The sequence below is a fragment of the Spodoptera frugiperda genome, chromosome 17, assembly GCF_023101765.2.
Source record: "Spodoptera frugiperda isolate SF20-4 chromosome 17, AGI-APGP_CSIRO_Sfru_2.0, whole genome shotgun sequence".
Classification (NCBI taxonomy): Eukaryota; Metazoa; Arthropoda; class Insecta; order Lepidoptera; family Noctuidae; genus Spodoptera; species Spodoptera frugiperda.
The window spans coordinates 108,416-123,030 of NC_064228.1; the positions used below are offsets into that span (position 1 = coordinate 108,416).

General features: G+C 39.1%; 1 protein-coding gene across 2 annotated transcripts; it reads left to right on the forward strand.

Annotated features, from left to right (window-relative positions):
- Positions 1-209: 209 nt before the first annotated feature.
- LOC118276889 (transcription factor MafK) lies at positions 210-5,055 on the forward strand. Of its 2 annotated transcripts, none has more exons than XM_035595494.2 (4): positions 210-508; positions 3,318-3,436; positions 3,677-3,779; positions 4,260-5,055. In XM_035595494.2, the coding sequence occupies exons 1-4, from the start codon at positions 461-463 to the stop codon at positions 4,404-4,406; spliced, it is 417 nt and encodes a 138-aa protein (XP_035451387.2). In that variant the 5' UTR covers positions 210-460; the 3' UTR covers positions 4,407-5,055. The 2 variants fall into 2 exon arrangements, with proteins under 2 accessions (XP_035451387.2, XP_035451388.2); XM_035595495.2 differs by lacking the exon at positions 210-508 and adding an exon at positions 2,805-2,972.
- Positions 5,056-14,615: the final 9,560 nt, after the last annotated feature.

Sequence of the window (14,615 nt, forward strand, 5' to 3'; positions counted from 1 at the left end):
TCCAGAATAATGTTCTTTAAGATTAATTAATAATGACAGACATATGTAGTATACAAAATCATGTATTTATTAATATATTTAGGTAAAAAATTAAAATTGTAGCAACAGAAATTGTGTGACTATTCTAGAAATAGTATACACGTAAAACTAACTGCATTATCTACATGTGTATTGTCTATTGTCTACATGTGAAACCGGATAAGCCACATCACTATTGATTGATTGTCAAGTGACTTTTCTCCTTTCTGCGGAGAGTAGTTTCTGCGTATTAGTTATTGTTTATTTGTTTTAATTTATTAAACATTTTCTAGAAAGTACTCTTTTTTAATTGTTATTATTGTGTAATCTTACACAAATTGTGTTTTGTACTACTTGAAAGTAGAGGGAAAGTGTAAAACAGATAGGAAATAGATTGTAACGGGGTCTCCCGTTATCTAAACAATTACCTCAAAAACTTATTATGCCTCATGATTTAAAGGAGTTGGGTGGAAGGAAACCAGTAGTAATGGTAAGCAATGCAAATGTATCTATCAATATTGACGTACTAATAAAACATAGTCGATATAGTAAGTTAGTGACTGATGGTTTGTCCAAATTGTTGAAGGTTTTAGATATAGTATCATTACAATTTACGAATCTTATAGTTCAAGTAGCAACATATAATTTTATTGTATTAATTGAATATATTGTAAGTAACTAAAAGTACCTATTAAATCCAAGCTATTGGAAGCCAAAGTATCAATAACACCTCAAACTACAAGCCTCCTACTAGACCAAACTGAGGTTAGAGGTTAGAACAATAGAAGTGAATAATGAATACATACAGCATGTGAATGCATGCTGTACATATTATTGATGTAGGTTCTGCCAGCAGCTTTATGTGTGTTTGTGTGGAGTAACAAATATTAGGCTATTAACCAAAAGGCTACTTGAGAAAAATGGTATAAAAATTAAATACATTTGAGATTAGAATGGTTAGCCAAAGAAAAAAATATTATCATTTGAAATGGCCAGTATGGCAGCAATTAAACATAATTATTCAGTATGGAGATCACTCATATGACTTGAAGTAGAACTCGTCCACAGAACACAATACATAATACAACGAAATATTTCAACATAAACTAAAAATTAAAATTTTTTTTTTTAAAAAAAGAAAGATTTATCAAGTATGGCTAGCTTTTCTACTAAATTAAGTCATAAGATGTTTCCCCAGACAGTATATTAAAAAAAAAATGTAATGAATGAAGTTTCTTGCTTGTTCGTCTTCATTTGAAGTTACACTTTAAGAAACCACCTAGGTTCACTGACAGACAGACTGACTATTATTTATTTCTTTATTTGTAGATATTTTAAAAGAACTTATTTATGGTTAAATTGTAATAAATGCTTGACATTGACTTACATTTAGTAGAAGCACAGTACACAAGGACCTGTTTTGCTTCTCAAGACCCTTTGATTATTTTTGTTTTGTTATCTTTTTTGTATAAAAGGTAATAGTGAACTAATGATATAATTTCTTTGCACCTTATTTATAATATTGACAGGACTAGAAGTATGAAGATTTTCAATTTCTTATTTTTGTAATTTACTTGGGCTATGTAGTAGTGACTTAAAAACACAAATTTTACATAATTACACTTTACACCCAAACTTGGAATACCATTAAATGAATGTATAAGTTTCATAATATATAACGGGTGATAGCTCGGCTAGCAGCTTGCATGCTGTTCATGATTTTATCTCCAGCCGCAGTTTGAAACTATTCAAAAATCCTTGAATTAGTTACTAATATTTATGAGGAAACTTTATTATCCAACTAGCTTCTTGCTTCGCATTCCCGTGGAATGAAATGTAGCCTATGTGTTATTCTAGACCATAATCTACACCTGTTCCAAATATCTTCCATATCCCTTAATTTTGTCTTGATTGAGTAGCAAACATACACACAAACACACAGAATTTCGCATTTATAATATTAGTTAGTAAATGCCAATTAAAAGTACTTCTAATCATTTCGATTAATGTGATTGACATGCGTTGTATTATTGGGTGGCACGGCGGCCGCGGCGCCCACTACCGTAATGACTTTAAATTCTCCCTTGATCACCAAACACATCTGAGTCTACTTACTGTGTTCTACCTAGATTTTTTTGTCCCACCGGAATTGAACTAGCGTGGCGACCTTCATGCAATCACTTCCACCACGAATCATTTAGGTACAATCGTACTGGTTTTTACCCAACCGCGCGACGCAACGGAGGGTCATGATGTTACTGCAACTAAGTAAAGGTCACGGCCAGTCACGGGTGGTACTTGTGCAGTATAACCTAGAGAGTATGAGCTCGCGACCCCAAATAACGCAAACGAAAGCAAGGATGTTGTTAGAATATTGCTTCTTCGACGCCTATTACGAACAGGATGGGCCTTCTCGCGGTTGCCCGCTAAGCAGCCTTGTTTTATAAAATGAATTTCAAAAGAGGCTACTTGCCTCTGACTCTAGGCTACTTGTCTCCACTTGGTTAGCTGGAAGTCCAGTAAAATTCACTAGCATAATTTGACAGATGGAATCCAGCTATAAGTGGGTCGTAATGTTTGCACGTGTGGCGCGAGCCCCTGTACTGATGTCTCTTGTATTATCCTTGTTGAGTTGTTGCACGAATCAATTGCGCACAATGAATCACTGGCACCTCGCTAGCTGCTACTGTATCGGAGACGTCACACAAACAAGATAAATTCGAATATCATAATTCACTCGTCTATATTTTGAAGTCACGATGATTTGCAGTTTCTCTGCTCGGTACTTCGCCGGTATATGTTTCGCTCACTTGTAGTTGTGACTCGAGTGGAACAGTACCTATGTACCGACTTGCAAAAAGTAAAAGTTTAGTAAATATTTCGAGTATTACAGTTAGGCGTGGTTTAATAGAAAAATATAAGGGAATATGGACGGACACTGGGATGACTTGGAGGTGAGCGTTTGATTATAATGAAACAATTAATTATATTGAATGGTTCCCGGTCCTAAGTAGTGCCTGGCCGCAGCAGCAGCCATTGTCACTAGATGCCTACCTCCATGCTCCCTGGATGATCTGCCCCATTACTTGTTTTTGAACATAGAATTTCTGTCAGCTGAGGTTCAATTACAACGATTTTTGCTAGATTAATTTTGTGAATGACAATACTTTGACTGACTATAATAATATATGATACTTGCAGTTTTAACAATTTCATAAATGGAGATTCAAAGTTAATGGATTCAAAGTATTGAATCGTTCGGTTTGTTAATACCTAATTAATGTTTACATTGGTTGCAGGCTCCCTTGTCGCCGACCCCGTGCGCGGAGATCAGTGACGACGAGCTGGTCTCCATCTCCGTGCGCGACCTGAACCGACAGCTCAAGATGAGAGGACTCACCCGCGACCAGATAGTCCGGTAAACTATTGTTCTCACGGTATACTAGAATATTAGGATCACAGATTTGTCCGACTAGTAACAAGTGACACCACGATCCTCAATCGTGAACCTCTTCATGTTATACTCTGCCATATTTTGTTAAACGGAGACTAACATTTATGTGTCACAGTTCACTTTACCAAAATCAATACTGATTAGTATTATTACTTGTATTGATGAAATATCACCTGTTATAATAACGAATGTGATGTATTGCAGAATGAAGCAGCGCCGTAGAACGCTGAAGAACCGCGGGTACGCCGCGTCGTGCCGCATCAAGCGCATCGAGCAGAAGGACGAGCTCGAGACTGAGAAGAGCCAGGTTTGTACAGACAGACTACACGATAATTATATAAGCCGAAATTATGGCTAGTGTTATTTATTTAGACAATATTTCTTTTTCTTTCTGTATACTTCTAAGTGGTATAAGTGCGCTACTATAGCACTATAGTGACTAAAATGAAATAAATAAAAAGCAAGTATTACCATGTCTATATGGCCTAAATTATTAGCAAGCGGTTTTAACGCTTACTATCTAGCAATCGATATCATAATATAATTTATCATCATTATCAAGTTTTCTGCAGAATAAAATAAATATAAATAACTATCATCATACTTGTAATTAATTGATTTTATCTACGAAAAAATTATTTGTTTTTCCTAATTATATTCTGTTGGAGTATAGAGTTAGATAACAAACATGTTTCCTAAGATATTTATTGCTATAAAAAGTAATCCATACTATGTAACACGAAACTTGATACAGCGCCATCTCTTATTGAATTCCCGCAACTTGCAGGAGTGGCACGACATGGAACTGATGCAGGACGAGAACAACAGGATCCGCGAGGAAGTGGAGGCGCTGCGGGGGAAGTATGACGCCCTGAAACGTTTCGCCATTATGAAGAATATACCATTACCACCGGAACTAGAAATACAACCTTAGACTAATTGATATAAGATAGATTTTACCTTGTTGTAGAATATATTGCTTGGGGCAATCATGGTAAAGGAGTATTAATATTAATTATATGAATGTAGGTATAGGCGTATAAGATAGAGTTGACTAAAGACTTATGTCTGACCTACTAATAATTAAGTAAAATGAACAATGATTATATGATTTATGTAACTAGTAGCATCCCAGTGATTTTTGGAATTTCCCAGTTGTCACTGTTCAGGTTTGCGTCACAGTTCAGACTGGACAACTGGTCGCATTCTGTACTAGTTCTGTTAACAAGAATTGAACTATCTCAACAGGATCAAACTTCTTGGAGAGAGTAAAGTAGCGACATCTATTGTATAATACCAAGTTCTAGTTACCGCCAACAGATGGCGCGCTAAACATAACGCAAGCAGAGATTGCGCGCTGGAAGTTTACCTAATGCTTTTTTTCATTTTCCGATTCAGTCACCATATCTAACGTTACCTGATATTATAATTATAATCTATATTGTAAAGATAATAAGTAACACATCGGTTACCTGCCCAATGCAGCCAGACAATGTTGTTACACTACTTTAGTTGCAAGAGCTAATTTTAAGAAAACATTTATTTATACACCTATGTAAGTAATAAACAATTATTTTAAGTAATATTGTGTTTCATTGTTCGTTAACTTGGTCTTCACCCAAACTATTACAACTGTTACTGAAACTATTCGATATATTATTTGTGAAAATGTTTAAAAACCAAAGGGTTCTTTTAAACTCTTTTTAAATACTTTGCCCGACATGAAAATTTACTTCGAAGTTGTTTACCCCACAGTCTATATTTTATCTAAAAAACCTGTGTGTAATGCGCCACCGTCGTGACCTTTCCAGCGGAATGTATATGTACTGGCTCCTCAATCGGAGCTGTAATTTGCCGGAGGGCCACCGGCCCACCATATTTAATTCCAATAAATATTTTATCGAAGCGCACGGGTTCCATTAGAGCAAGGGACCCACAGTCGTGGCCACTGTGCAGGGGAATAAGTAGTAGTAGTAGTGGGTTAGGGCGACATTTCCCCTAGGCCCCTATGAGACTTTAGCCTATATTACTAGTACCTAACGAAAATCACAAATAAGTATCTATCTGTGCGTACTTTCCCAGATCTGGGAATCGAAGCCGGGACCCATTAGTTTTTGCGACTTCTCGACCAACGAAGCAGTCGTCTGCGAAGTTGTTCGACAGCTTCTAGTTTATGTGTTCATAGAACATAGACGATAGGTTGGTGTAGAGTGGACCTTCTGCCACGCCGCTGTACTGCGGCGGACCCGAGCCACTCAGAGTCAATAATTACATTTGCCGTTTACGATAGAGTTTTTTGAGGAAAAAGCCGGTTTGAAAGATTCGAAGGTAACTAAACTACTATTTGTTCAAGTAAGTTATTAGAAGGGACTCCTCTGAGAGCTTATAATTTCACAGCGCCCTGTACCGATATTTATTCGGTGGAACCTTTCATCTTTCTACCGAGTAGATACCTTCTTTGTGTGTTCAACTCTTCCTTGTTGATTTTTCTCGATTTCTGATGTTGTATATTTAAGGACCTACCTAGGTAATTTACTATTAAATGGTTGGGCTAGGTGGAAAATAAGCTGAATAAATGCTTCGAGCTGGTCAATTAAAGTGAAGCGTCGTTCGTCTACTTGTAAACGCGACGTAATCCGCAGTCCTGATTGATTGGCTGGGTTCCACCATAAACAAGTGTGTGTACATTATAGACGGGTGATAGTGACCCCTGGCTCGTAATTACCCGCCGCCGCTGCGGTGGGACTCGTTAGCACAATCGCGAGCCCTAAACTTGACAGTTTGAGGGTTAACGCCTGATGGTTGCTAGGCAACGGCGGTAGGTCTCGGCAATTATTTATGTAGATACACAGATCCAGTAGCTAGAGTAAGGCTGGCTACATTTTATGGTGGTTACCCCATTTTTTATAATGTGGGTACCTAGGCATGTGTATCTATGTGTATAGTGCAGCTATCAGTAGCGGGAACTACGATCTGTTTGCTTGCCTACTGTACTAACCTCACCCCATGTAGTAAATTGTTACTTTACAGTTACACAGTGCCGGAGAGCTGAATTTGTTTAAGATTTTCTTCCCTAGTTGTAAGCGCCATTAAGCCTCAGAACAAGAAGCAATAGAACATTGTCCAGTGCATTGCCCAGCGGCCTGATCCTCAGCTACTACCAGCCTAGTAATGCGAAGCTCGCACATTAATCACTCACCTAGTTTATTAGAAGTAGAGACAATCCGCGAGACAACGCGCTGCGCATTCTGACAGCCTCTGACTGTGTTGCTACGTTCTGTATTTTTGTCTAAAGGAATTAATTAATAATTTCACAATGGATGGAAATCATTTGTTACCGGTGCCCCTTTGTTACTACAACTGTGAACTTGGCACTTTTATTTAATACGTAATCACTAAGGGTATCAGTGTACATTGATAAACCGTCCTGTAAACTGACTGCAACTTCTAACTGGTTTGCCTAGCGTGGATATTTTGGCAAACCTCTCATTTGTATAGGAGGCCCATCATAGTGCAGCATTTGTAGGTGCCCTTTCAATGAATAAGTAGAGTACAATAAGATAAGTATTCATATTAGGTTCCTGCCTGTATGTACAGCTTCCAATAGACTTGAGGCAGCACCGTGTAAAGGTGTGTTTTGTCCCGAGTCCACAGTGTGCGCGGCGGCGCGCAGTGAGCCCGGCAAAGACAAATTACTTTATTCCCCCACCTATTTATTTGTTGAGCTTCCCTTGGCTTTCATTATTTTTTGTTTCTAACTGTCCTCCCTATTTCCGAATCCACTTCAGTGGAACACTCGTCAAATATTGTTATTTTATTAATCTTATTTTGTTCCGAGATCAAGGCGCGATGCGAGCGTGGGTAGCTCCGACTGTGCGGCCTGCGGTCTGCGGCCGCGGACTGCCACTTCATGTTCCATTATTATATTATTTTTTATCTGTTACTAAAGTAGCTGTGATGTAACAGTTAAACATTGCTGTCATATGTATCAAACTTTTATTTAAAACAATTTGGTTTAGTGCAGCGCTAAACGAAACGTTGAGTTGAACTTGATTCCCGGTGTGTTAGTAAACTCCAAGTATTTTCCAATAACACATACACGTAGGTAGATACAATTTGCTGCACGCGTAGGAAATAAATGTGTAATAGGTACTCACCAGTGTTATAAATGTAGTGTAAGTTACAGCACAGTCCGATGTAACGAAGGCAATAAAGATGCAAAGCAAACCATGAATCTTCAATTCAAGTTGCGCTAACAAGCGCTAATCCACTACATTTTTCTTTTATCCAGATTCGTGAAACTCCTGTCAGGGAACTGTTTATCATACTTAAATAATATCGTCGTTTAAACAAAGCAAAAGGGAATTTTTTCGCAGCATTTTTTCGTTTTTAACTTTAGTACACAGTTTCAATTCAGCAGACGTTACGCATGTATAATCCGAGACTCATTTCGCGGGCGCGCGCCGTCCCGGGGCTCACTTGTTGTGTTGTTGTCCGGCAATCAAGAGGCAGGAGTTGCCTTTGCCTCGCTGTTTTGTTTTTTCTTTCTTTTTAAGTTCGTTATAGTGAAGGCACAGGCAATCAACTAGGCAGCCTCGTCCGCTGATTGTTGAGTCTTTGAAAAGTTGTTGTTTTTCACTGTTGTTGTTTGTGGACGTTTTTATTTATAAAAGGTAAAGTATCACCTGCGACGCGCGCTGCCGCCCGGCTCCGCCCGCGCCGCCCGGTGCTCTCCGCTGCTTTTGTCGCACAAATAAGGATTGTAATTACAACTTTTACTTAGTTTCCTTTGTGTAACAGTTTGCTTAGCGTCTGCCGCCTGTGTACTGTGTACTGTGTAGTCGCTGCGTTGCACGTACAATAAGATAATGTACTTTAATGTTTGTTAATATCACACAATTTAAGAAATGAGGCGGGGTAATACATTGTAGTAAGACTCTCGTGGTTCCATCAGATTCACTTTACGTCGTCATTATCACAGATTTCAGAAATGTCGTAAATTTTTGCCGAATAGGAATAGGAGTCAAACGAGGTGGTAAGCGATCAGCGACACATTTCAGTACTGTTCGTTTTACTTACTTAATTATGTCAATAAACATAATTGTTATAGGAAATATAGACAGAAATCTAACTACACAGCCTCAGAGAATGCTGAATGTGTGTACGAATACACTACGAGTGTAGGTAGTGCGGTGCAGCAGCATTTTATATCCAACGAGCAGGTAAAGAGTTGGCATTAATACTTTATTAAAATAATCTCGTGAACTCTATGGGCTGTTTATATTTCCTCGTAATAGGCGCACTTTCCACATCGCTCGCTTTCATTCGGTGGGTCGGCACTTTTTCACAGAATTTTACCCTCTGACAAATGTGTAGTATTACAGATGCCTAGTGGGTGCACGAGACGGGTGGCCTGGACAAAAATATTTTTATAGAGGTAATTTTATAATTGTTTCTTTCAAAAAGGAGACACACGGAGAAAGAGAGAGAGACATCAAGTTTCCACATAAACTCCAAATGACATGTAACTTCTGGCATTGGATAATTGAAAATGTTTTTAACTAAGTTTTAAGACCTCGATTTATTGCGTGTGAGTGCCAAGTTTCATTAAAATTGGTTTACAAGTTCCATGACTTTGGGCTTGGAAGTTAGTAATATGAAAGCCGCAACGTAGAAACGCTTTTAAATGAATAGAAATAATTTGGACAAAAATCTTATAATTCACATTTGAAATGTAAAAGAAAATGGAAACGTGAAATGATATCCATTTTTTATAGAACCATAAAAAAATTAAACGCGACCTGCGACATTTTTGTCCCGATGTAGCGCGCGTCGCCGCACTGTGGTAGCAGGCGTATAACGGCAATTTAGCCGGCGATGTTCGTGCGATATAAATCCCTACCTGTAACGCGATTTACTTGATTTAATATACAACGCAATGTTTTTTGTCGGCATACATATTGGGGCGCGCGGCGCGGCTCGGCGCGGCCGCTGACGTATGATCGACGTCACATTTACATAGCCCACGTCGCCTCGCTGTCACACCACTGTGCACCCAGTTTTGGGACGCGATCGTTTTACTCCGCACTGTAATGCCAAACAGATTCCAAGTTCTAAGACAACTGCCACTATCGAGGGCTTTGTTGGCTAAAAATATTATTTAGTTTTTTAGACAAATGGCCAATATTATTAACACAGCTGAAATAATTGTCAGGTAATGTATTATCTGTGGTATTCCTAGCCATGTTGTCCTGCTGGGTACAACTTGAGAAAACGCCACACACACACACATATACAACCACACACAGACAAATAATGTGTAGCAGTGTCCATTAGTTATGTTCGATGCACAGTGACCGATACCGACATGTTTCCCTGCCGGTGTGGTACGGCACGGTGTGACAGAGACACGCGCGCATTTTTTGCCCTCCTCCTGATGTATGATGGTGGTGGCACCTCATGGCGAAATAGGGCACTCAACATTTCTAAAATATTCCCTTCAATCATGTAATTGAATTATGAAGGATTTTTGCAGTCTCTCGAGTTAAAAGCTTTTGTTGTGGTTTTGGAGGAGACGGAAACTTAGCTCTTAGGAATAAGGTTCAAATTGTAACAGTAGCACAGCTTGTGTACCGGAGTCACGTCACCTGGTCGGGTCGTCCCTATATTAATACTGTTAATGTGAACCATTTGGCAACTGGTTACTCTGTGTGATGAAGTCTTTTCTCAGCAGAGGAACAATATAGGCTGACGATGATAGTGGTGATGGTCTGCTGACTACAGGCCGCTACCAACCATAGTTCTCACTAGCACACTTTGTGGAATCATCATCATCATCAGCCGAGACACGTCCACTGCTGAACAACGGCCTCCCCCTTACCTTGTGGAATGTTGCGACGCAATAGTCCTTTATTAAACACTACTGTTTATGACTATGAGCTGAAACTAGTCGAGTTACCTCGTCCAACACGTAAATGAACAGGTAAGTCGTGAAACGTTAATTTATAAATTTTACTTATTACGGAATGGGAAGGAAGGATTGACGCAATCACAAACGGAGAAACGTCAGCTTCTAGTCTAGACGTAGAATTACTAACTACTTAGTAGATTATTTAAATAGTGATAAGTTAAGTAAAGTGTAATAACATTGAATGTCCTGCCTTGTAGACTAAAAAGTAATACAATCAGGGAACCAGTGCCTTGCCCCGCGACTTCACTCGAGTTCCCGTCCCGTGGGGGTCTCTCCATAAATCCTTCCTTTTTGTATAAGTTGCACTTAGAGATCGCTCCGTCTCTGTCAGTGTAGTCTGTGTGTGATGGACTGACTGCCGACTGTCTCGAGGTCAGACAGTAATTATACTTTTGTGTACGAAACGTAGACTTAGTAACTTACCTTGACGATGTTAGAAGAGAATGGTCTTTAAACAATGTACAGCCCACTTTTATATCACTCATCCTATGAACACTCAAGCTTATTGTAAGATCAAGCCACGTGTTCTTACTGAAAACTTCTGAAATATTATTATCACACCAGGAATCAATCTTGAGGTCCTTTGCTCAACAGTTGTACCTGCAATCTCTCTATCAATGAAGCAGTCAAATGTATTCTTTGTTATGTCGTGTTAAAATGTACATAGCACAGCTCTAAATCTCAGTCAGTCCTACAGTAACTACCTGGGTATATAACGCAGGGCAAGTAATGCAGTCTGTATTAAGTCCCAAACATATCGGCACCGCACGTGGCGCGGGTGTGCGGCGGACGAGTAAATAAGGAACTTGTAACACATCGCCAATGAGTCGGGGTCGGGACACTGACTGGAGACTGAAGGCAATAGTTGGCGGGAGCCGTCGCCGATATAAATGGGGGACGCGGGCCACTATAACTCAGCCGCCACTCGCGCCAGCAGCTCGCGCCAGTAGCTCGCGCCAGTAGCTCGCCCGGTCGCATCGTTTGTTACACAGCTCACTCGCTATTGTTTCAATTTTTGATTAATACCAGCGAGTAACGCGTGTCTTTGGTTAATAAAATATATAACGTATGTTTGTAGGTAGGTACTTGTTGGAAGTATAGTTCATGTCAACAATACGCTGTTCCTTGCAAGAGCTGTATATATTCTATGATTGTTGCGAATATTGGGCAAAAATAATTTAATAATTGAATCCTCAGTTAACTCCTTGGGGATATAAAATGTGATGATGATAAAGGCAATCAAACATTTTCTTCTGAAATAATGTCCGGAATAAATAACATATTATATCTTTGTATTTAGCGCGGACTACCAATGTAGCTCTTATAATATTTAGGCGTGATTTCGAAGTAGGTAGACACACAACTGTAACTGGTGCAGTAGAAAGTAAGCGCCGCGATGTATGATCCGAGTCAGATTGTAAGATAACGTAACTACCGGGTGTAAGACCCGATGACAGATTCCATCCCCACGGGGACGTTTACTGAAGCAGCATGTATGTGTATATATGTATGTTATATATGTATATCCGCTATGTATACTGTTTTAAATGTAGTTCTACATATTTTATAAAAAACTTCCGCGCGGTTTCACCCACTCTGCTTGGCTTCTATTGGTCATATAGCCTATAGCCTTCCTCGATAAATGCACTACCTAACACAAAAAGAATTATTAAAATCGAACCAGTAGTTCCGGAGATTAGTGCGTTCAAACAATCGAACAAACTCTTCAGCTTTATAATATAGTAAGTATAGATTACACTACATGAACTATACATACATAACTCATTACTCTGTACTAAATACAATTCTTACTTTTTGAATCCACTTGTACAAAATTAATGTGCTCCGGGAAAAGTCGTAGCGTCGCAATATCCGGGAGGGACCGGTGTCAATTGTTGTACCTGGCCAGAGACAAGGACGAATTTAAAACAATTTTGTTTAAGAAGACGCCAACCGCTGCTGATAAGGACTTAGACAATTGTTGCTTTACTCGACTTGAGATCACACCAGAAGTAGATATTACCTTAAGTGCAACAATTCCATTTGTGACATATTACATAATTAGCGACCCGCCCCAGCTTCGCAAGGGTGCAATGGTGATATATTATGCCTGTACTATACATATAAACCTTCCTCTTGAATCACTCTACCTATTACAAAAAACTGCATCAAAATCTGTTGCGTAATTTTAAAGATTTAAGCATACAGACAAACAAACAGACAAAAATAGCGACTTTGTTTTATACTATGTAGTGATATAGTAGATTTTTATCTCTATCTGTGTACATACATAGATACATAGAATATTGTCGGACCTTCTGTGCGTAATCGCTGACTGTTAGTTAAGTAATTAGGCTCAGCCCAGATCTAGATTATCGGAGGTTAGCACGATTGGAAGCCAATTAGCGTAACTAGTCGCCGCTGTATTAACTAAGTACTACTCGGCTGTGGGACACTCAGCCACGGGACACTCAGCGCCCTCTACTGGCCGCATAAACTCACTCGACTCGTGGACTACATCGAAGTAGATAAATAATGACTCCCGACCTCTTATTGTTTTCATTTCATTTCTGAAGACATTCTGTTTCTTTTACATTGATCCAGATCAGTCTAGTTTTGAATGGATCTTTGTAAGGCACATGTACCATAGGATCCGGATAATTGCACAAAGATGGACTCAAGTCTGGAACGTATAACGTTTAGGTTATCGTCCTTCCCGATGTCACAACTCTTAAATAATTTTCGTTTAGCACGCCCCCGTAAAACGTCATTTCGTTCTAACTAAACAAATGATTTCTTAATAAACACGCACACAGCAATACATATAGGCAATGAGAGACAAACGGACATACACAATATCCAAGTTAAAAACAAATATTACAGTATATCTATATGTATATGTATGTAGCGAGTATTTGTTTCCATAACCTGGTATTCCCATTAGTAAGATTACTTGGAAGGTGATACCGTCGCTGTATACAGGGCGTATTTGAAACGATATTAACAACAGGGTGTATTCAAAGCTAGTAAATAGTCAAACAGAGGTAAAGAAAGACGTATTCTCCGAGTTCGAAGCCACGGACCTACACAACACTGGATGTGGCGCGGAATACTTTAGAAAAATCGATAGTGTAGGTACGAAATTATTTTGTAGTGAAAACATCACATACTAAACAAGTACATATTGTCCTCCTACACAATTTACATAGAAAACTTATTTGAATTGAATAGTACCTAAGTAGTAATTATAGACTTCTACAGATACTGTCTACTTTTTGAACATGATGTATAAAAATGGGCGACATCAAAGACAATCCCAGATTTTTTTAAACGTTTAATCCGCATGTGAATTCTTTATTAATGAGTACCTGTCAACATACTAACTGAACTTAGCAGTGAATAAATGATTGGACTTGACTCGTATATTAAATAGCAATCACAACAGGGCGAATAAATTATGTATAAAACTATTGCTACATGTCAGATCTCACTGCCTGGTCCCATAGTACACGTCGGTCGGTCGGCTCATCCAGTGCGGTGGTGGCCATGTCGTCTTTACATAAAAAGGTGTCTGTGTCAGAGGTACGGTGCGCAAAAACGTCGCCTGCAGTGCTACGTTTCACTGAAGTGAGCTCTGACTCGGTACCGACAGCAACGCCACTCATACATTTTACTAAATTAAATTCTTCAGCACGAGACGGAAAGATGAACCCTTAGTTGTGTAAAGGAAACTTCAGTCATTTAGTACTTATGAACGAATTGGTAGTCGTTTACAAATGTGGAGGAGAGCAAGAGAGTCTCATTATTTTAATAACGTCAGGTAGAGGAGCGGGGAGAATGGAAATAGAAGAAGTATATATTTTTTGAAAGCTGCCCCACACTAGTACTGTCTCCTGTGTCGTGGGTACGTTTACAAACATACAAGTTCACATACACATGACACGCAGCCTCGAAACAACTTGCTCGGCAGCCGGTTGCCCAGCCACAGCACCAACCGTGCAGTCAGATACATAGAGTATACGAGTAGGACATACTTTCTCTAAGTATAGCCAGGCTTATGTATTGATAAATCTTGGAAATGCAATTAATACGCATATGCTTCTCTGTAACTCTCCCGCTTAAACTCAAAATAATGTCAGTTTCCAACTACAATGGCTGATGTCGTGTGACGTC